The sequence below is a fragment of the Protopterus annectens genome, chromosome 13.part0 (genome assembly GCF_019279795.1).
Source record: "Protopterus annectens isolate FY-2018-M chromosome 13.part0, PAN1.0, whole genome shotgun sequence".
In the NCBI taxonomy this organism is placed as follows: Eukaryota; Metazoa; Chordata; order Ceratodontiformes; family Protopteridae; genus Protopterus; species Protopterus annectens.
The window spans coordinates 288,095,761-288,119,257 of NC_056747.1; the positions used below are offsets into that span (position 1 = coordinate 288,095,761).

Genomic DNA, 23,497 nt, shown 5'->3' on the forward strand with positions numbered 1-23,497 from the left:
GGACATATGTGAAGAAGGCCTTATGATTGTCCCTAGTAGGTGTGGCCGATTTGGACTCAAAGTTGGCTTTAGAGGATTTCACTAATGCTCTTATTTGCTTGTTCAGGGTAAAGAGAGAGTGCTTCCAATTGGCTACCTGCTCCTTTTTCGTCCTGGGCAGCAATGTTTTCCTTTTGTTATATAGTTTATTTATTGTAGAAGCCCACCAGACAGGTTTACTCTTCCTTGCTGAGGATGATTTTGTCCTGTCAGGTATTCCTGATTCCATGCATCTATATAAATGCTTGTATAGTACTTTGGTGTAGATTTGGACACTGTTGCCAGTTCCTATAGCGGGGGAAGGGGCTGTGAAGCTGTTTATACCATCCATCAGGTGGTTGTAATCAGTTTTGGAGAAGTTTTTTTCTTTGTCCCTCGCTGTAGGGGGTCAGAGGAGATGGTGACTTTTAAAGTGACCGCTTTATGGTCGGATCTTACCACGGAGGATGATACTGTACAGGTGCTGCACTGGTTACTCATGTTATTTAATACCACATCCAAGATTGTGGGGGTATCAACTAGCTGTTACAAGGTATTTGCATTCATTAAAATAGAGGAATCTCTGGGCATTTGTGTGCTGGCATGAGTAGTTTTTCCAATTTATGAATGGGTAATTAAAATCACCCAGGATCAGGGTAAAGGGTTGAATTTTGACAGATTTGAAGAGGTCCAGACAGGTGGAGTGGGCATCCTGAGTCAAACTTGGGGGCCTGTAGCTAGCTATAATTTGAATAGGGGGCTTGTCAATGGTTAAGTGCACCTGGAGTTTCTCCTGTGCATCATACTTTTTGACCAGCCTGGAGGTGTGTGTGTCTAATATATATTGAAACTCCAACTCCTTTGGCTTTGCTGTCCACATTTTGGGGTCTGAATGTATTATAGGATGAGTAACCAGGTAAGGCTGGGGTGCTCTCCTGCAGCTATGAACCAGGTTTCTGTGACTGCACAAGTGTCAGCATCTTCTAGGGTTAAGAATGCTTGCAATGAGTGCAGTTTCATGTTTAGACTCCTAGCATTTAGCAGCATAACCTTTAATTTGCATTTTGTTGACATTTTTATGCTGGTAGTATCAACCTCATGATCTTTCCTAAAAAAAGCACTATGGTGAAGGCAAGGGCCTTTGCCAGAAGCCTGAAGACAAGTGAGACAGATGCAGTCCATCTCTAGCAAAGCATCGTGGTCTGTTGATCATATCTTCCCAGGCTGTTATGCCAGGGGGGATCCAGTGCCTAACACCAGAAACTAATCCAATTGTTAAAGTCAATAATTTTCTGTTTGTAATAAGGCATCAGTTAATCATTTTCTGTTTGTATTGAGGCATCATTCCGGGTGACGGCAGAATGCTGCTTAAGACTAAGGACATACCTGTCTGGGACACATACTCAGCAAACTCAATCATGTCTCTCTACATATAATCCAGGGAGGTACGTCTCAAATTGTTCACACCAACATGGACTATGACAGAGTCATAATGGTACCTGTTGTTGAAAGACTTGAGTGCATGTGTGATACGGCGGACTCTGGCACCTGACAAACAACTAACCGCGACTTTCTCCTTATCTAGCCTGGTGAGAGGCACATCTGTGTGTCTTACAATGAAGTCCCCTATGACTAATATGTTGGGTTTATGGTTAAGGCCTTAGTGGTTGCCAGACACTGGTGTGTGGACTACGCATGGTATGTGGCGTGGAGGGTTGTGGAGTTCTCATGTATTTTTATCTCCGAGGTCTCCTTTGTTTGGGTTTGTTTTGGTTGAGAACCTCCGCATATGTGGGTGTGTGTCGTGTAGTTGTGGGTGGTTTTGAGGTGTAGCGATTATGTTGACAACCTTCTCAGTGCCAGATATACTGGCTTGTGAGGGAGAGAGCATAGACTGTAGCAGCTTCTTTATGCAATTACATCTCTCACAAATTGTGTTCCTAGGTGGTAGTAGCAGATGGTTGTCCATGTACATGAGGCAGCTGCTACACTGTCTCAGGATGCCCATATCAACCAGGCTGGCAGGAGAAAAGTACAGTTTTGTACCTACCATAAATGTAGATGTCCGAACTGGATAGCATCTGCAGTCATAACAAATGGGTTGTCCTGTCGTCAGGCAGCCCTTCGGTCGGCCGGATTCCAAAGTCTGGGTCCGGCTTCGGCTGATGTCGCACTTCACCCGACGTCATCTCTGCTGGTCTTCGGGTATAAAGGCATCAGCCGACGCCATTTTCCTCAGTGTTTCTTGCCCCAGATGCCAATTGCCCTCTTGGAAAGCTAAATTTTGGATAAATGCCAATGTTTCCAAAATAGTAGAAGGCAAACACAAAAATAAACATGTATGTACATATATACAAACAAATACACCATAAGAGACCCCCCCCCCAGCTTGCCATTAGGGGGATAAATACCCCAGGAGTTCCGCAAGGGGGAAGGAGCGAGGGTAATCCTGACTGCAGATGCTATCCAGTTCGGACATCTACATTTACGGTAGGTACAAAACTGTACTATGTCCTTCATGGATGCATCTGCAGTCATAACAAATGGGTAGAATACCATAGCCAAACTAGGAGGAGGAATAATAATTATGGTGTAGTCAGAATCCCTTGCAGTACAGCAGTGGCAAACCCTGCTCGGGATCTAGAACATAGAGGTAAATTATAATGCTTGGCAAATGTATGCACGGAGGTCCAAGTAGCCGCCTCAATAATGTCCTTGGTTGCCACTCCTCTTAAGAAAGCTGTGGTAGTGGCTGTAGCCCTTGTAGAATGAGGTCTTATGTTCTGTGGAATTGGTTTTCCATGGTAGGAGTAACAGAATCTTATGCAATTTCCTATCCATTTGGAGATTGTCTGTTTGAAATTGCTTTTCCTTCCCTTCCTGTTGCATAGGCTACAAAGAGCTGGTCAGTTTTTCTGTTACCTTTGGTTCTGTCCAGGTAGTAGCGTAACTGTCTATGTACATCCAAGGTATGCATTATTCTTTCACCTCTGTTTTGTGGATTGGGAAAGAAGGTAGGTAGGTGGATTGCCTGGTTTAAAGACACTCTGGATACCACCTTAGGCATAAATGTAGGATTAGTTCTCATGGACACCCTATCTTGATGGAAGATTAGGAAGGGTTGCACTGCCATTAAGGCCTGTAGTTCCGAAACCCTCCTTGCTGAAGTAATAGCCAGTAGGAAAGCAGTTTTCCATGACAGGTGTTGTAGATCTGCTGTTGCTGCTGGTTCAAACGGAGGGAGTGTCAACTTTTCTAGTACAAAATTCAAGTCCCATGCTGGTAATGGTGGTTTCCTAGGAGGTTTGACATTCTTGATCCCTCTGAGGAACTGCCTGAGTAGAGGATGTGAAAAGACAGGAGGATCAAAGCTGTATTCTGCTGAAATAGCTGATGTATGTATCTTGATGGAGGAATAGGACAGGCCTGTATGTAGAAGCTCTGCCAAGTACTCCAGAATGTTAGCAATATCTATGTTCGACACATCTTTTCCTCTTTCAGTACTCCAAATGACGAACCTTTTCCATTTTCCTGCATAGTTCCTTCTTGTTGAAGGTCTGCGGGCTTCAAGGATAATGTCTTTAACCCTTTGTGAAAGGTCTGGGTTAGTTACTGCTATGTGATGTTCCAGGCAGTCAGTTGCAAGGTTTTTAGGTTTGGATGTATGATGTTGTAGTTGTTCTGAGTTAACAAAGGCATCAGGGGTATTGACCACATTTTCTCCCGAGACATGCTCCTCAGCAATGGGTACCAGTGTTGTCTTGGCCAGTTCGGAGCTATCAGAATTATCCTTGGACGTTCCTCTTTGATTTTCAGTAGTACCTTGTGCATCAAGGGAAGAGGGGGAAATGCATATGCTGTCAGGCCTTTCCAGCTGAAGGATAGAGAGTCCACCTTCCATGCAAGTGGGTGGAATGTTCTTGTGCAGAATTTTTTGAGCTGGTGATTTTGTGGGGAAGCGAATAGATCTATTTGTGGCATTCCCCATTTCTTTGTGATGGCCTTGAAGATGTCCGGGTGTAGCACCCATTCGTGAGCATCCGAGGTGGTTCTGCTTAAAATGTCTGCTAGGGTGTTCTCTTTTCCCGGTACAAATATTGCCTGTAACTGGATGTTGTAGCTGAGAGCCAGATTCCAAAGGTCCAAAGTCATTCTGCATAGGGGGTAAGAATGAGTGCCTCCCTGTTTGTTGATGTACCACATGACTGTGGTGTTGTCTGTCCTTATCTTCAAATGGCCTTCTTTGAGGAATGGTCTGAATTTTTGGATTGCCAGTTTTACTGCCAGCATTTCTTTTTGGTTTATGTGCAGGTGCAGCTGGTCCTGAGTCCACAGTCCTTGTACGCATTTGTCCAGCATGTGTGCCCCCATCCTAGGTCTGAGGCATCCGTTGTGATGGTTTGGTTTGCTCGAAAGTTGTGGAAGGGTAAGCCTGGGTTTGACTGGCATGCCCGAGCCCACCATAGGAACTCCTGTTTTAAGCATGGGATTAGTGGTATTTCTGTTTCTAAGCTGTGCCTGTGTTGAGACCATAAATTCTTTAGGTACCACTGTAACTTTCTCATATGCAGTCTGGCAAGTGGGACCAAGATTATGCATGATGCCATGAAGCCCAAGGCCTGCAGAACTTTTCTTGCTGTTAGTTTGTTCTGCTTTGTTAATGCCAAGAAGTAAAGAGGAGTTCTTTTGTTTTTCTGCAGTTAGGAATGCCATCTGTTTTACTGTGTCCAATTCTGCGCCCAAGAATGTTCTTGTCTGGGATGGTATCAGCCTTGACTTTTGTAAACTGACTGTGTATCCCAGGGCTTGTAGCAAGTAAATGACCCTTTGTAAATCTGTTGTCAGCTTGCTGTTGTTGTCCGCTTGTAACAGGCAGTCGTCCAGGTATGGATAAATTTGGATTCCCTGTACTCTGCAGTGAGCGATTACTGATGCCAGGCATTTTGTGAATACTCTGGGCGCAGTAGATAAGCCAAAGGGCAATGCTGAGAATTGATAATGCTCTAATCCTGCAAGAAATCTGAGGTATCTTCTGCAATTTGGTCGAATGGGGACGTGCAGGTATGCCTCCTTGAGATCTAGAGTTACCAGCCAACACTCCTTGCCCAGCATGGGAAGAAGTTGCTGTAGGGTCAGCATTTTGAATTTTGGGACAATGATGCATGTGTTTAAGATGGACAGGTCGAGAATAGGTCTCCAGTTTTTCTCTTTTCTTGGAACTAGGAAGAGTCTGGAGTAGAATCCTTTGCCCTGTTCTGTTATTGGTACCCTTTCCACAGCTCTCATCTTTATTAATTCCGCTATCTGGTGCAGGGCTTCTATTTTTTGATTTGGGGCAGGTTTGGCATTCCTCTTTTACTGGTAAAGTGTGGAAGTGGAACCGGTAGCCTTGGTCTATGGTTTGCAAAATCCACTTGTCTTTTGTAATATAGTGCCAATTTTTCGAGAATAAGGCTAACTTTCCGCCTAATGGTGCTGCTATTTGCTCCCTGGTAGGCGGAGTCAGAGCCAAGTCACTGTGATTGTCCTGTTGCAGTGGCAGTGGTTGTGTCTGTGCCTCGGTTATTGCCTTGCCACTGTCGTCCTCTGTAGGCACCTCCTCTGGATTGATTTCTGCCCCTAGAGCGTCTGTTCCTGCCCTTTGTGATCTTGTGGAGTCAGGAGAGGACCAATTTTGGCAGGCCAGTTCCTGCTAAACCTTGGGGCTGAACCTGTAGGAAATCTTTAACTGTTTGTACAGATTTTGCCTTCTCTTCCATTTTCTTCATTACCTGCTGGGCAGGTTCCCCAAATAGACTGGCCTTATCCATAGGAGCATCCAATAGCTTAGCTTTAACATGATCCGCAAGACCTATTCTTTCAACCATGCATGCCTTCTTATCACTGTGCCAGTCATGGCTGATCTAAATGAAGCCTCCAGTGCATCATAGCCACATTTTAAAGAATGGTTACTAACCTGTTGGATGTTATTCACCATTTCTAATACATATTTCTTATCTAAAGATTCATCAGAGGACAGCTTTTTAATTAACTGATCAAGCATAAACTCTTGGTATTGGATCATGTGAAACTGACAGTTTAAAGCTCTAGCTGAGAGAGTAGCAGAGGTGTAGACTTTTTCCCCATCTCTAAGGACCTGGATTCCCTTTCAGAGGGAATAGGGTTTTTGCTGTGGTCGAGGCTACTGCCTTAGGCCCCTGGGATATAGTTTCGGGTCTGCAAGTGGGGCCTTGTATAGGTGGTGATGAGTGTCTGGCACCCTGTAAAATCTATCTGGTTTAGCAGGGGCTGGAGGTAAAGAATCAGGTGCAGTGCAGACATCATTAAATGCATCGTCCACAACAGATAGGACAGGAGGTATAGCTAAGGGCCTATGTTGTGGTAAGTGCAGAAAAGTCCTAAGCCTTTTTCTTGAATCTGAGAAATCTTGTCCCTGCCATTGGAATTGTTCTCTCATGGCATGTAAGGTTTCCCCAAAGGAGAATTCCTCTGGTGGAGAGGCAGCTGGAATGGATTCTTCAGCATCTGAATCTTCATAATTGGAAAAAGGAGCCTCTGGCTGGTCTGTAATGTCTGAGTCATCCGCAGAATCATCAGAGGACACAGGCTCGGGGGGCTCTGCTCTAGGTCTCTTTTCTGGGGGCTGAGAGGCCCTGTCTGGGTGAGATTGGGATTCCCTAATTAAGGATATTAAATATTCTGCCAGAGTAAGCATTTGAGAACTAGAAGTAGGCCTGAGTGAGGATGGTTTAACAGGCACTGATTTAGCTGATTTGGCTGCTTTAGCCCTGGCAAAGGCCTTAATAGACATGGCTGCAGGAGGCCTAGCAGCACCACGTGCTGGAGTAGAGATATCCAAAGGGATGGTGTCTGATAGATCAGTAGGAACCACAGTTGTAGGCAACATTTCTGAGGCTGATTCAGGTAAGGTAGCAGGAGCCTCAGTAGTACTCATGGATTTGGCTGAAGATTGACCAGTTTTCTCGGTTTCGGCCGAAACCGAGACACTCGCGGCTTGCTTAACCGTGGTTTCGCCGAAACCGCGGACCGCGAGTGTCGGTCTTTTTCTTTGCGTTTTTTAACAATTTGGGTAGTCGGAGGATCCGACGGCATAATGTACGCAAAATCTGAGCCGAAAAACTGTTCAGCAAACTCCGACCGACGCCTAAGCGTTCGTCGGTTGAAGGAAGCACAGGCCGAACAGGCTGCTACGTCGTGGTCTGGGCCTAAGCAAGGCAAACAGTAAGAGTGGAAATCTTTATGAGGTATTTGTTTCCCACAAGTTAAACAGTTATTGACTTTTTCTGACATCGGCTGAGGCAAGAAAGAGTCCCCAACGGGGTACTTAGCTTTTAGAAGTCTTCGAAGTAGTATTCGGTAGTAGTAATCTCTGGATCTGACCGACCGGCACTTGCGAACAGCTTCTGCTTCGGGCGCCACGCGGCAAGAAAGACTGAGGAAAATGGCGTCGGCTGATGCCTTTATACCCGAAGACCAGCAGAGATGACGTCGGGTGAAGTGCGACATCAGCCGAAGCCAGACCCAGACTTTGGAATCCGGCCGACCGAAGGGCTGCCTGACGACAGGACAACCCATTTGTTATGACTGCAGATGCATCCATGAAGGACATCCGTAGGAAATTGTCCATCCATATTTGTCAGAATCTGAGGGAGAGAAGCCAGGGAGAGCTAAGAGGTAGGCCTAAAGCCCAAGTGCTTAAACCAAAACTAAGAGGCTTAATATAACACTTAAAATTTAAACAGGCTAAAAACAAGTAGTAATAAATGCAGCACAGAAGAAGCAATTTAAGACTTTAGAGAACAAGTAGCAGAAAAACCAAGATGGAGTGATACAGTAGGAGGAGGAAACAAATACTGTAAAAGCAGCTGAAAATTTTTTTTTTCCCCCGAAGGAACTGGGTTAAATGAGGAAGGATACCTTGCCCATGGTAAAATAAAAATTGGCTTGAAAGGGCTCAGCGTCTGATCCGACCCCACTGGATCTGGCCCATCCTTGCCAGATGAGATTGGAGCCAAAGCTGGATCTAATAAAGTAGTGGTCAGAGATGAAGGCTCCAACTGGATTTGAGACTCACCAGACATGGGAGATTTTATCTTTTTGAACTTTGGCTCTGAAAAATCAGTCAGCACAGACAATGGTCTTTTCTTGGCCTTGTCCGAAGATTTGGAGGACAAGGATGAATCAGGGCTCAAACAAGCCAATTTAGTTTTAGAAGTTGAACTCGACATCCTTTGCTCCAGAAATAGCTTCATCAAAGGCTGAAGGAAACATCCCTCTTAAAATGAGTTTGTTCCTTTGGTCAATTAAAGGCTCTGTTGTTAAAGGAGTGACATATTGCACAGTCCTCCTGTAAATGCAGAGGCCCAAGACAATATACACATAGAGAGTGTGAGTTGCTAAACGGAATCTTTTTCCCGCACTTTGTGCGCTTCTTGAAGCTAGCCAGTTTCCCCTGTTTCTCTGCCGTAACAGAGGAGTAAGGGCACAACACAGACACACAGACACACTTACTCAAGAAAACAGAGGAAAGTTTTTTTTTCTTTTTTTGGCAGATAGAAGGAAGACCGAGATAAAGAAACCCCCTACTAACAATAGTAGGCAAGAAATACCTTAAGGGTAAAAGGGGTAGGGGTGTGTAATCTATCAAAAAACGGTTACTTGCTGGAAGGAAAAGGAAGAAGTAAAGGAAAAATAACAAGCAGGCACCAAGAGCTAGCTGGAGTGACCATGTCTTCGCAAAGTGGCAATGAGATCTGGGGTAATGGGGAGAGATGCACTGTGGGTAAGGTGGAGGTACCCGAAAGCTTTTTGACTGCCACAATCTTGCTAATAGCAGAGCCAGATCAGAGGGCTCAGATTCAAACCCCACGTGAGGAGGAGATGAAAAATTGACAATATCAGATAAAAAGTTTTATTTTTTTTACACATTTTCAATCACTTAAAATTCGCTCTAAAGTGATTCATCTTTGAACATTCATTCTTGTGAGAGTTCAATATTTAATGAGACACTCTTGGGAAAGTACAGTTGTACAAGATCTTACCATAATGGTAGATGTTCTTCTCTTCAAACAGTGAAATGGAAGGACATCATATTAATTAAGTAAACTAATTCTTTTCACAGAGAGAGACTGGAGGGAAGGACTGAACCACAGACTCTGCAGCAGTAAAGCAGGAATCTTAAATGAACTACCATGCTGTCCCATATCAGTCAGCAAATTCTACATTACTGTTTTGCTTTTGACACCAGATATAAAAATGTTGCAAAGCTACACAAAATATGCATTTAATTTAAAAAGGAACAGAAGTCTACGTGTAGATATATATGCATGCATGTGTATAAAGCACCATAGAAAGCCTCACCTTTATTTGATATTCTTTGATAAATGGGTGATTCTTATGAGCATCTTTAAGTTGTGTTAAATAACGATTTGTGACCTGGTGAGACAAGACAATTACCATGGTTAGAAAAAAAGTAAATTTGTTACTAGTTCCAAATTTAGAGTTGTATTTAGTACGTGTCTTCTCCATTTAAGAGTAAATTACATGATTATGAAGTTCAGGTCTAAGACTCACAAATTTTGTACTTTCTGTAAGTCTACAAAGTGCAAGAATTGTTCAATATTTCTGACAACTGCTACTGACACACCTGCTTTTGGAAACCGCAATACTAAAATAGAAAAAAACAATCTGATAAATACACATTTTGCTTAAACTACAACATGCATAACTGGAAAAAGGACATACTGTAGTACATGAAAATGAAATTCAAGACAGAAGGTCCTGGTTAAAGCACCTTTCAAGTTTTAGCACTCCTTCAGCCACTAGGATAAGGACCTGCAGGGAGGAATGCTGCACATTTGAAGTGGGCCACTGTATATAAAAATGTGTCAAGATCCCACTTTTTTTTTTTTTTGCCTCTGTGGGATAAAGACAAGCTTTTCTTTATTTAAAATCCCAAGGACTCAGAAAGAATAATGTAACAGTTATACTTTTCATTAGAAATAGACTTAAAGGAAAACTCCACCTTCTTCTGCAGTTTAACTCGACTCTTAATTTGTTTTTCTCCCTAAAGTATGGTTCCAGTATTGTGTAGGTAGTAGAAACCTACTTGTACTTCATTAAACTTTCATTTTCTTGGTTTGGAATCAAAGGAAGGGAAAGACCACCCACTCTTTTCAAGTTTAATTTCATACATAATTTGCAGAGGAAATTGTCTACACCTGCTTGACATACCACAGACAGAAAAAAATTTGTAGTTAGTTACTGCTGATAATTCATATACTGGTAACGTCTGGCTGATGTCAAGAGCACAACACCTACTGTAAACGACAGAGAGGTATGAAACTGTTTTCCATTGTCTTTTTTGCTGAGAGGAAGGGAACTTGCATTGATTCACAGATGTTTCCAGCATAGCCATGACTTTCATAGCAAAACAGAGCAATGGTTCAAAGGCAGTTGTCACCTCTTTTGGCAAATTTATACATGAAGAGTTACAGTAATGAAATGTTAAGCTCTAAACTTTAAATGCTTGTTTATACTGCTTTACATTTTAAGCTGACAAATGTAGCATTAAAGATGTCTGTGACATTTAGAGAAAATTTTTCTCAAGTGTCAACACATTTACAAAGATGGGGGGAGGGGGCTATCAATTCATCTTGGACTACAAAAAGATACTTTGAACAAAGGCCTGCAATATAGCTACTTCTTTGGTTGCAGCTGCATAACTCCTTAGGATACTACAAACCAAGCCCCGAGACACAAATGAGGGCCATTTAACAAAAAAAAAAAGAAGCAGCCCTTTTACAGAAGGTATACAAGATAACAGTGACTGACACTAACCTCATTATATGTCAATGGCATGGGAATGCCCCACTACTTCCTTATGTCTAGTACGACTCATATAAGGCAGACTTTAAATGGATAATGGAAAAGAGAAAGGCTTTAAGACAAACAAGATCATTTTGATATGTCAAGACCTACTGGCAGCAATTACATTTCTAGAAGAAGCAGTCAAGAGTGATTTTTGAGATATTAAAATAGCTCAGAAAACAAAGAAAGAAATAAATAGATTTTTTTTTTAGTTCAAAAGTTCATATTACTATTAGATTATTTTATTTTTGTAGACTCATGGGAATACTTAACTTCCATTTTTCAGGGGTCAGCTGGAGAAAGTACAGTTTTGTACCTACCATAAATGTAGATGTCCGAACTGGATAGCATCTGCAGTCATAACAAGTGGGTTGTCCTGTCGTCAGGCAGCCCTTCAGTCGGACGGATTCCAAAGTCCGGGTCCGGCTTCGGCTGATGTCGCACTCCACCCGACGTCATCACTGTTGGTCTTCGGGTATAAAGGCATCAGCCGACGCCATTTTCCTCAGTGTTTCTTGCCCCAGATGCCAGTAGCCCTCTTGCAGGCTAAAATTTGGATAGATGCCAATGTTTCCAAATAGATAGAGGTAAACACAACAATAAGCATGTATGTACATATACACAAACAAATACACCATAAAGACTCCTCCAACAGCTAGCTATTAGAAGGGTAAACACCCTAGGAGTACCACAGAGGGGATGGAGGGAGGGTAATCCTGACTGCAGATGCTATCCAGTTCGGACATCTACATTTATGGTAGGTACAAAACTGTACTATGTCCTTCATGGATGCATCTGCAGTCATAACAAGTGGGTAGAATACCATAGCCAACTAGGGAGGAGGATAAAAATAGATTATGGTGTGTTTAGGATCCCTTGCAGTACAGCAGTGGCAAACCCTGCTCGGGATCTGGAATATAGAGGCAAATTATAATGCTTGGCAAATGTATGCACGGAGGTCCAAGTAGCCGCCTCAATAATGTCTTTGGTTGCCACTCCTCGTAAGAAGGCTGTGGTAGTGGCTGTTGCCCTTGTAGAATGAGGTCTTATGTTCTGTGGAATTGGTTTTCCATGGAAGGAGTAACAGAATCGTATGCAATTTCCTATCCATTTGGAGATTGTCTGTTTGGAAATAGCTTTTCCTTCCCTTCCTGCTGCATAAGCTACAAAAGTTGGTCAGTCTTTCTGCTATTTTTGTTCTGTCCAAGTAGTAGCGTAGCTGTCTATGTACATCCAAGGTATGCAGTATTCTTTCCCTCTCTTTTGTGGGTTGGGAAAGAAGGTAGGTAGGTGGATTGCCTGGTTTAAAGACAGTCTGGATACCACCTTAGGCATAAATGTAGGATTAGTCCTCATGGACACTCTATCTTGGTGGAAGATTAGGAAGGGTTGCACTGCCATTAAGGCCTGTAGTTCTGAAACCCTCCTTGCTGAAGTGATTGCCAGTAGGAAAGCAGTTTTCCATGACAGGTGTTGTAGGTCTGCTGTTGCTGCTGGTTCAAAGGGTGCTAGTGTCAACTTTTCTAGCACAAAGTTTAAATCCCAAGCTGGTAATGGTGGTTTCCTTGGAGGTTTTACATTCTTGATTCCTCTGAGGAATTGCCTGAGCAAAGGGTGCGAAAAAACAGGTGTATCAAAGCTGTATTCTGCTGAAATAGCTGATGCATGTATCTTGATGGAGGAGTAGGACAGGCCTGAATGAAGAAGTTCGGCCAGATACTCCAGAATATTAAGCATATCTATGTTTGACACATCTTTTCCTCTTTCCGTACTCCAGATGACAAACCTTTTCCATTTTCCAGCATAGTTCCTTCTTGTTGAAGGTCTGCGTGCTTCAAGAATAATGTCTTTAACTCTTTGGGAAAGTTCTGGAATAGCTGCTGTTATGTGATGTTCCATGCAGTCAGTTGCAAGGTTTTTAGGTTTGGATGTATGATGCTGTAGTTGTTCTGTGTTAACATCAAGGGCATCAGGGGAATTGTCCACATATTGTTCCGAGACATGCTCCTCAGTAGTGGGTACCAGTGTTGTCTTGGCCAGTTTGGAGCTATCAGGATTATCCTTGGACGTTCTTCCTTGATTTTCAGTAGTACCTTGTGTATCAAAGGAAGAGGCGGAATGCATATGCTGTTAGGCCTTTCCAGTTGAAGAGAGAGCGAATCCACTTTCCATGCTAATGGGTGGAATGTCCTTGTGCAGATTTTTTGAGCTGGTGATTGAGAGGTGATGCGAATAGGTCTATCTGTGGCATTCCCCATTTCTTTGAGATGGTCTTGAAGATGTCCGGTGAAGCTTCCATTCGTGGGCATCCAGTGGTTCTGCTTAATATGTCTGCTAGGGTATTGTCTTTCCCTGGTACAAATATTGCCTGTAACTGGATGTTGTAGCTGAGTGCCAGGGTCCACAGCTCCAAGGTCATTCTGCATAGGGGTATGAATGAGTGCCTCCCTGTTTGTTGATGTACCACATGACTGTGGTGTTGTCTGTCCTTATCATCAACTGGCCCTCTTTGAGAAATGGTTTGAACTTTTGGATTGCCAGTTTTACTGCCAGCATTTCTTTTAGGTTGATGTGCAGTTGAAGTTGATCCTGTGTCCACAATCCTTGCACGCATTTGTCCAGCATGTGGGCCCCCCATCCTAGGTCTGAAGCGTCTGTTGTGATGGTCTGGCTTGCTTGACATCTGCGAATGGGTAGGCCTGGGTTTGACTGGCATGCCTGAGCCCACCATAGGAACTCCTGTTTTAAGCATGGAATTAGTGGGATTTCTGTTTCTAGACTGTGTCTGTGTTGGGACCATAAATTCTTTAGGTACCACTGTAGTTTTCTCATATGTAGTCTGGCAAATGGAACCAAGATTATGCATGATGCCATGAAGCCCAAGGCCTGCAGTACTTTTCTTGCTGTTAACTTGTTCAGTTTTGTTAGTGCCAAGAAGTATAGAGGGAGTTCTTTTTGTTTTTCTGTAGTCAGGAATGCCATTTGTTTTACTGTGTCCAATTCCGCACCCAAGAATGTCCTTGTTTGGGATGGTATCAGCCTTGACTTTTGTAAATTGACTGTGTATCCCAGTGCTTGTAGCAAGTAAATGACCCTTTGTAAATCTGTTGTCAGCTTGCTTTTGTTGTCCCCTTGTAGCAGGCAGTCGTCCAGGTATGGGTAAATTTGAATTCCCTGAAGTCTGCAATGGGCGATTACTGATGCCAGGCATTTTGTGAATACTCTGGGCGCAGTAGATAAGCCAAAAGGCAATGCTGAGAATTGATAGTGCTCTGATCCTGCAAGAAATCTTGAGGTATCTTCTGCAGATTGGTCGAATGGGGACGTGCAGGTATGCCTCCTTGAGATCTAGAGTTACCAGCCAAGACTCCTTGCCCAGCATGGGAAGAAGTTGCTGTAGGGTCAGCATTTTGAATTTTGGGACAATGATGTATGTATTTAAGGTGGACAGGTCGAGAATTGGTCTCCAACTTTTTTCCTTTCTTGGAACTAGGAATAGTCTGGAGTAGAACCCCTTGCCTTGCTCTGCTGTTGGCACTCTTTCCACAGCTCTCATGTTTGCTAACTCCATTATCTGGCGTAGAGCCTCTGTTTTTTGATTTGGAGGTAGATTTGGCATTCCTCTTTTGCCTGCAAAAGTGTGGAAGTGAAACCGGTAACCTTGATCTATGGTTTGTAAAATCCACTTGTCCTTTGTTATGTAGTGCCAGTTCTTTGAGAATAAGGTTAACTTTCCGCCTAGAGGAGCTGCTATTTGTTCCCTGGTAGGCGGATTTAGGGTTAAGTCACTGTGGTTGTGTTGATGTAGTGGCAGTGGCTGTGTCTGTGCCTCTGTTGTTACCTTGCCACTGTCTTCCTCTGTAGGCACCTCCTCTGGATTGGTTTCTGCCTCTGGAACGTCTATTCCTGCCCCTTTGAAATTTTGTGGAGTCAGGAAAGGACCAATTTTGGCAGGCCAGTTCCTGCTAAACCTTGGGGTTGAACCTGCAAGAAATCTTTAACAGTTTGAACAGATTTTGCCTTTTCTTCCATTTTCTTCATAACCTGCTGGGCAGATGTACCAAACAAACTTGTCTTGTCCATAGGAGCATCTAGCAACTTAGCTTTAACATGATCCGGTAAAGCTTGTTCCTTTAGCCATGCATGCCTTCTTATCACTGTGCCTGTCATGGCTGATCTAAATGAAGCCTCCAGTGCATCATAGCCACATTTTAAGGAATGGTTGCTAACCTGTTGTATGTTATTTACCATCTCTAATACATATTTCTTATCAAGAGATTCATCAGTGGTTAGTTTTTTAGTTAACTGATCCAGCATAAACTCTTGGTATTGTATCATGTGAAACTGACAGTTTAAAGCTCTAGCAGAGAGAGTAGCTGAAGTGTAGACCTTTTTACCCCATCTGTCTAATGACCTTGCTTCCCTTTCAGAAGGAATAGGGTTTTTAGCTATGGTCGCGGCTACTGCCTTGGGGCCCTGGGATATAGTTTCTGGGTCTGCAAGTGGGGCCTTGTAAAGGTGGTGATGAGTATCTGGCACCCTGTAAAATCTGTCTGGTTTGGCAGGGGCTGGGGGTAAAGAATCTGGAGAGGAGCAAACATCATTGAAAGCATCATCCACCACAGAGAGAACAGGGGGTATAGCTAAGGGCCTGTGCTGTGGGAGGTGCAGAAAAGTCCTAAGTCTTTTTCTGGAGTCTGAAAAATCCTGTTGCTGCCATTGGAACTGTTCTCGCATGGCATGCAAGGTTTCCCCAAAGGAGAATTCTTCTGGTGGGAAGCAGCTGGGATGGATTCTTCAGCATCAGAATCTTCAAAATTGGAGAAGGGAGCCTCTGGCTGGTCAGTTATGTCTGATTCATCAGCAGAATCATCAGAGGACACTGGCTCGGGGCTCTGCCCTAGGTCTCTTCTCTGGGGCTGAGAGGCCCTGTCTGGGTGAGATTGAGATCCTCTAATTAAAGAAATTAAATCTTCTGCCAAAGTTAGCATTTGAGAACTAGAAGAGGGCCTGGATGTGGGTGGTTTAACAGGCACTGTTTTAGTAGTCTTGGCTGCTTTAGCCCTGGCGAAGGCCTTAATGGACATGGCTGCTGGAGGCCTAGCAGCACCACGTGCTGGGGTAGAAACATCCAAGGGGATGGTGTCTGATAAGTCAACCACCGTAGTGGGTAAAATTTGTGAAGTCGTTTCAAGAGTTGTAGCAGGGGCCTCGGTTGTAGGAAGAGGTTCAGCTGTACTTTGTTCAGTTTTCTCGGTTTCGGCCGAAACCGAGACAATCGCGGTTTGCTTGACCATGGTTTCGGCCGAAACCGCGGACCGCGAATGTCGGTCTTTATCTTTGCGTTTTTTGCTAGATTGGGTAGTCGGAGGATCCGACGGCATAATGTACGCAAAATCAGAACCGAAAAACTGTTCTGCAAACTCCGACTGACGCCTAAGCGTTCGTCGGTTGAAAGAAGCACAGGCCGAACAGGCTGCTACGTCGTGGGCTGGGCCTAAACAAGGCAGACAGTAAGAGTGGAAATCTTTATGAGGTATTTGTTTCCCACAGTTTAAACAATTGTTAACTTTTTCTGACATCGGCTGAGGCAAGAAAGAGTCCCCAACGGGGTACTTAGCTTTAGAAGTCTTCGAAGTAGTATTCGGTAGAAGTAATCTCTGGATCCGACCGACCGGCACTTGCGAACATCTTCTGCTTCGGGCGCCACGCGGCAAGAAAGACTGGGGAAAATGGCGTCGGCTGATGCCTTTATACCCGAAGACCAACAGTGATGACGTCGGGTGGAGTGCGACATCAGCCGAAGCCGGACCCGGACTTTGGAATCCGGCCGACTGAAGGGCTGCCTGACGACAGGACAACCCACTTGTTATGACTGCAGATGCATCCATGAAGGACATCAAGGAAGTTGCGCAGCTTGTCTTGCAGGGTCAAATACCAAGCAAGTGGATGTTAATGGAATTCAAACCCACCTTTAAAGTTTTGCACCCCTACACCTAAACTACCCTAGTACACTGCTTCAATAGCGAGGAGAGAATAGAAACCTCTCTTCTAGTAGCAGAAAAACAGCAACTTTCTTATTATTCATAAATCTACTCAAATGGGCAGTACAAAGCATGTAAAAAAACTACATATTTTACAAACAGCAAAGGCTGATGCCTTCTCCTAGATCAACATCTTATTTGCCTCCTACAAGCATGAAATCATGACAGTCAAGAATTGTTTGCAGCGGCAACAAAGTAAGTCCTTACACAAACGGCAAAACATCCAACATGTTCCCTATTTAACTCTTGGATTAGAAGAGCTGAACTAGGTCTGATGTGAAGCAACTTCCACTTACAGACTACTTGACTGAGCATCTTAAGCTCTGAGGCTCTCTAGAAACAAACATTAGACTAGTTATCAAAGCATACAAAAATATACTTCTGGCTGATGTGATACACTGAGAAGGAGACGCCTTATGCTAAAAAGAGTGATTCTAGCCTTTGCCTGCTTACTATGCAGCCTCAGGGTACCTGATGCAGAATAAAAACTTCTGAAAGTGAGCAGCTGTACCTAATGGGTAAGTTCTTAAAAGACAAAAGATAAAATACTTTCTTAACAGTGGTTTACGTCTCATCTACTTAACAAGTCCCATGCATGCAAATTCAGTACACTGTAGAAATCATGCATAAACCAATTTATGTGGCCACTCGGTATCATAGCTGTCATTTTCTCCTTGTGACACAGGATCTAGTTCAGAAGCAGAGCCAGGCCACCAAAAGGCCGATAGGAAAGGGTGGTTTGAGCACTTTGACTGTGATCATCCTTCACAGTGGGAGGCTGAATGTAGGGCTTAAAATCAATAACTAGTCTCTGCTCCTACAACAGAAAAGTACAAAAGAGAAGGGCTTTCTTGGCCGGTTTTAATAAAATAGCGATACAGATAAATTTTTAACATGACATCCTACGTATACCCATATGTAATCATCTAATTCCTTTCAAAAGCTGGAAAGGGATGGACATTGTGCTAAGGGAAGTGGGAGTTTATTTCAAAGGTGAGGGAAGCACTGGATGATTAAACCATTTGTGTTTGCTACTGCAGTTAAGAAAGATTTTTAGCTTAGTTGCATTTGTATATGCTCTGTCTTCCTGTCTGTACATTTTAAACACATTTTTGAAGAGAAGGGGATCTTGCATGCTATAGAAAGCAAGACATGTCACCTCTCAGGCTCCACTACAAGACTGATAAATCAGGACAATTCCTTTAGCATGAATAAATCAAGATTCCATACCCACCAACCTTATTACTGAACCTCTGTCCTCCATCAGAAGAATACAAAAAAATTACGTACTCGCCATAATGTTCAATCTGTGTTGTCCATATTCACTCTTCCTCAACTGTAGGGTTCATTTCCGACCCTCAGATCAGACTCTCCTACTTCCAGCTCGTGGAACGCTAAAACTCACTAGCTACTACCTTATCCATAATGCCCTAGTCATCTAACATACCTCAGGACCTTGTTTGTTGCCCCCTAAACCTGTAAACATTAGGAAATGATAAAATAACAGAATCTGGAACTCAAACAAGGGAGCAGTAGTTCTTTCAGCATCTTTCAATCCTTCCAAAAGTCATACATGGAGGAGGTTGGAGGAAGGAATGTTTTGTAAGAATGAAAATGGACACACTGAACTTTACAGTGAGTACATAACTTTATCTGATGGTGTCATTTTCATTCATTCTTCAACTGTTGGGACACAGCCCCAGCTACCTATACTCTGGGAGAAATCTAAGGAAGGATATTCCTGAGCACCACTGAGCCCAAGGCTGCTCATCCCCTAGAGACTTGATTCAATTTGGAATAAGCAATAAAGGTATGAGGATTAGCCTAAGTTCCACCTGCACAAATATCATCCAATGAAGATCTGGATAAAATGTCAGAAGATGTTGCCATAAACCTGGTGGAATGTGCATTTGGCAGTTTTGTTAAAGACAATCCCAATTTTTCGCAAATAAAGGTAATACAATCAGATAACCATTTGGCTAAAGTCACTTTAGAAACTGGTTTGCTTAATTTTGACTCTGAAAAACACCCAAATAATTGTTATGCATTCCTCAAATTTTTGGCTATATGTAGATAAAATCATAATGGTCTGTGAATGTCCAAAAGGTGTAACATGTGCCCTCCTTTTTTTTTGAGAAATTTGGAAAGAAGACTGGAAGGTTGATAGCTTGATTAATATTGGATTCTGACACCACCTTAGGAAAAAAGGAAGGACTGGTCTGGAAGGACAGTCCATCCTTATGAAAAAAACATATAAGGAGGTTTGGATGACAGGGCCTGTAATTCTGATCCTCTTCTAGTAGAGGTAATGGCCAGTAAAAAAGATAGTTTTCCAGGTCAAGAATTTTAGTTCACACTTAGCAGATGGTTCAAATGGGGATTGTGTAAAAGATTGTAAAACAATGTTCAAATCCCAATGAAGACTGGGATCTTTTATTAGGGATCTAAGTTAGTAAGTTCCCCTTAGAAAATGGCAGCTAGTTGTACTTTTACAGTAGAAGAGCTAGCACCTTTATTGAAAATTGTGGCTAAAAATTCAAGAACTTTAGGAACAGGTGCTGAAAAGGGATCTAGATTCCATTGCTGTGCCCAAAAGACAAATCTTTTCCATTTACTTCTGTAACGTTTCTTAGTGGAGGCTTTGTGAGATAAGGAAATATGACAGATGGGAGAAAAACCTGGGCTGTCTACCAATCAATGGAAGTGGAGAAACTAAGCGGTCAATTTTAGGCCTCAAATGTCCCAATGTGTCATGTCTGCCAGACAAGACAATAGGTCTGAAGTTGGATCTAGAATCCACGGAGGGCAAAGTAGACGAGTCCAAAGAAAGGGAAAACAAATCTGATGAGGCCAGTAAAAGGCAAGGAGAATAACTGTGCTCTTCAATCGAGATCCTTTCTGAAGCAATCTGGGGATTAGAGGTAACAGGAGGGAGTGGGTGTAAAGGAGACCGGGGCCAATTGTGAAGTACAGCGTCCCATCCGGACTTCCTCGGAGGGAAGGATCAGTACAAAGAACCTGCTGCACTTGTTGAGATGAGATGCAAACAGATCGCAGCATTGCTGTCCCCATCGACAGAAAATACTTTCCACAGCCTTCTTACTGAGGGATCACTCATGAGGCATTAGAATGGACCTGCTTAACTTTTTGCAATCACTCTGGATTTCCCTGGAATGTGCACTATCAGAAATCAATTAAGACGAGATTGCCCATTGCCACACACTCACAGCTTTTTAACACAGGGGGCAAGATTTGATTCCCCTTTGTTTGCTGATATACCAGACCACTGATACACTATCTACAGTCCCAGTGGGAACAGTGCATTGAAAGGCTTGCAAAACTAGGAGGACAGCTCTCATTTCCAGGACATTGATGTGTGTGCTGGTCTCTTCGGGGAACCTTGTGCAAACAAGTCTTTCCCAAGAAGTGCCCCCCACCCGATCTGAGAGGTGTCCATGGTCACTACGGCCTTGAGGTGGGGGGAGAACAAAGGGATGACTTTCTTGTACTAGACTGGAGTGTATCCACCCCAGAAAGTAATTTTTGCAACCCTGCGTTACTTTTATCTGACTAAATAAAGGTTGGTAGAGAATGGACCACTGAGTTGCCAATGTCCACTGAAGAATCCTCATATGGTACCTTGCCAATGGTACCAGGATGATTGCCGTTGATATGGATCAAAGCTTGAAGGATCACAGTTGAGCTGAAAGAGAAGCATGAAGGATCACTTGAGCTAAAAGAGAAGACTTTGAATGATCTTTCTAACCTGGAACTGAACAGTCCAAACTATTCACAGGGGAGAGAGGCTGTTTGTGTGACCATACTGAGCAAGGCACAGATGAATTCCAATATCTGTGTTGATTCGAGATGAGATTTGCTGTGACTGAGATCCCCAGGTGGTAGCACAACTGGAGTATGTATTCTCGAGCTAGAATCAGACGATGCCTGGTCGGAGCCGTATGACGCTGTTGTCTACATATGGAAATACCTGCAAGCTCAAGTGAGCTGCTACTACTTGCCATACACTTGCTAAGCACCCTGAGGGCTGTGGTGAGACCAAAGGGCAGAGCTCTGAGCTGGTAATGACTGGCTCCCAGGTGGAGGTGTAGATATCTCCTGGATCATCTGTTCATTTTGACATTACAGATCTTCTGAGCTCATCCAGTAGTCCTTGTGCAGAAAAGGCAGAATGGACTGAAACGTAACCATCTGGAACTTTGTGTACTGAACTGATTGATCCAGATTGCTGAGATCCAACATTGGTCTCCAGTTTCCTGTTTTCTTTGGCACTGAAAAGAATCTTGAGTAAGTTCAGACTCTTTCTGGTTTGGGGTGACTTCCTGGATGACTTCTAGCAACTTGTTTATTTTTTGTGCCGCTGCTTCCCTTTGATTGGGTGAAATATTAGGGATTTTGTTTACTACTATAACCTCTGGATATTATCATCTGCACCCATGAATCTTTTATACTGTGGTGGTGGTGCTGCGGTAGCGTTGTCGCCTCACAGTAAGATGTTGCCCTGTTCAATTCTCAGCTAAAGCATCTTTTGTGTGGAGACATGCGTGAATGGGCGTACCTTCGTTGAATGTTGTGCGTCAGAGTTGGCAACTCGGTACGTAAAAATCTACTGTCAATCATTAGTGGACCGGAGTTCCGCTGTGGTGACCCCTAACCGGGAAAAGCCGTAAGACACAACCACGACCCATGAATCTTTTGTAATTTCTAGCCAGGTTCTGTGGTGCAGAGAGAAATGACCCCTGACTGCCTCCAGAGAAGGACAGTCAAGACTCCCTTCGGGAGCACTGATGGGGTCTGTCAGAGAAAGTATCTGTAGACTCCTGGTTATGCAGACCACCTCTGCCATGGGGACAGCCATCTTCCATTACAGATCCTCCTCTGCCCCTGGGGGGGGGGGGGGGGGGGCTCTCTCCATGTGGATGTTGGAAGGGGCCCTGGGATTTTTTGAACCACATTTTTTGTCCACAACACTGGTTCCTAGAAAAGGTCCATTGAGGGGTCGAAAAATGAACACCCACCGCAGGCAGGGTTTTTCCTCCCTGCTCACAGCTATAGAGTGTCTTTTACTTTGAGACCAAATAAGGAGCTTCTGTCAAAAGGAGCAATGACGAAGTAAGAATTGAAGGGTTCATGTCTTCTGATGCAAATGCCTGAACCCGCTGCCTGTGATGTACCTTCAGCTGCGATGGAGATAAGTTTCATGGACAAGTCTGAAATGGACAACTGCGAGGCAATAGTGCTCTCTGCCTTGGAGGATATGGTCCCAGTGAGGGATTTAGTAAGTTCCTTAAGAAGTGTGCCAAATAATTCAGTGACTAAAGGGCAAAGGTTGCTGAAGTACAGACATGCTTACCAAATTTGTCCAGCACCCTAGACTCACTGTTAGGGGGAGTGGACAATGGAACTTTGTTCTGCTAGATACTACTTTGTGGCTGCTGCTACAACCCTGGCATTAACTAGTACTCCCTTGCTCCAATACTCTGTCCTTCGGTGGTGCCAGGATCCTATCTGACCTCTATGGGATAGGCTCGATGGTGTCGGACTACTTCCACTCACGTTGAGAGAACAAATCAATGGGCTCATCGACGTGTGGAGTCACCTAAGAGGAAGATGTACCAGCTCCAAATGCCTCCAGGAATAGAGACTCTTCTTGGGAAGGGTTGTTGAGAGACAAACCACCCCTTTGCTTTAGGAGTTCTAGGATGTCTCCAAATGCCAAGTTGTTTGGTGGCGACCTTGGGGACCCTTCCCCCTTATCCAAGTCAATATCTTCTGTGACAGACTCTTGTGGGGAGCTCAAGTGCCTCCTTTTACACTTTTTCTTCCTGGGAACTTCTTCGGTGGGATGCTCCGCAGAAGTATCAGAAGAAATTAGTATAACCTGCTGGGTATCCTGGTGATTAATTTGGGCTGACTGTCCCAGTGGCACAGTTGGTTGAGGCTCAAATTGCAGAGACAAATGGAGCTGGACAGTTGGAGCTGAAAAGGGGAGAGAAGTATGAACTTCAGTCACAGTGAACACTCTCTCCACTACCTTGAATGCAGAATGCCTCGGAGAAGAAGAGACTGATGGCTCAGAGAAGACATGCTTATGAACCATAGGCTCCCTCTATCCTGAAGGCAGACTACTTGAGGAGGGAGTTGTAGCTGAGCTATCTAATGCTGAAGCTCCGAGGGGCAGAGCCATTTCCTACAACTTCAGAATAAACTCCAGCATCCCAGATCAGACGCTACAGCTCTAAGAATTGCCCAGCCCAAAAGTGCTCGATGTCGGTCCACTCAGATACCACCAGAGTCGAAGACACCAATATCTTCGGATCCAAAGCAGATGACTCCAGTTTCTTCAGATCCAATGGCTCTGAAATCAGTTGTCGAATTGGAGAAACAGCCAGTAAAGGGGAGTTGTTATGACAGAAGTCTACGGACCTGATGCGGTTGGAGCCAGAAGAACCCCCCATTTGAATCTGCATCAAGAGGATCTTCCTCATTATCCTGTCTATAATGACTTTGGAAGATGTTACATAGGA

At 43.8% G+C, this 23,497-nt stretch overlaps 1 protein-coding gene across 1 annotated transcript in view; it reads right to left on the minus strand.

The window, feature by feature from the left end:
• COPE (COPI coat complex subunit epsilon) overlaps nucleotides 1-23,497 on the minus strand; it is a 515,037-nt gene that overhangs the window by 49,689 nt on the left and 441,851 nt on the right. Inside the window, exon 9 of the mRNA XM_044053853.1 lies at nucleotides 9,400-9,474. Coding sequence (XP_043909788.1) covers nucleotides 9,400-9,474 — 75 coding nt within the window. The remainder of the gene's footprint in view (nucleotides 1-9,399; nucleotides 9,475-23,497) is intronic.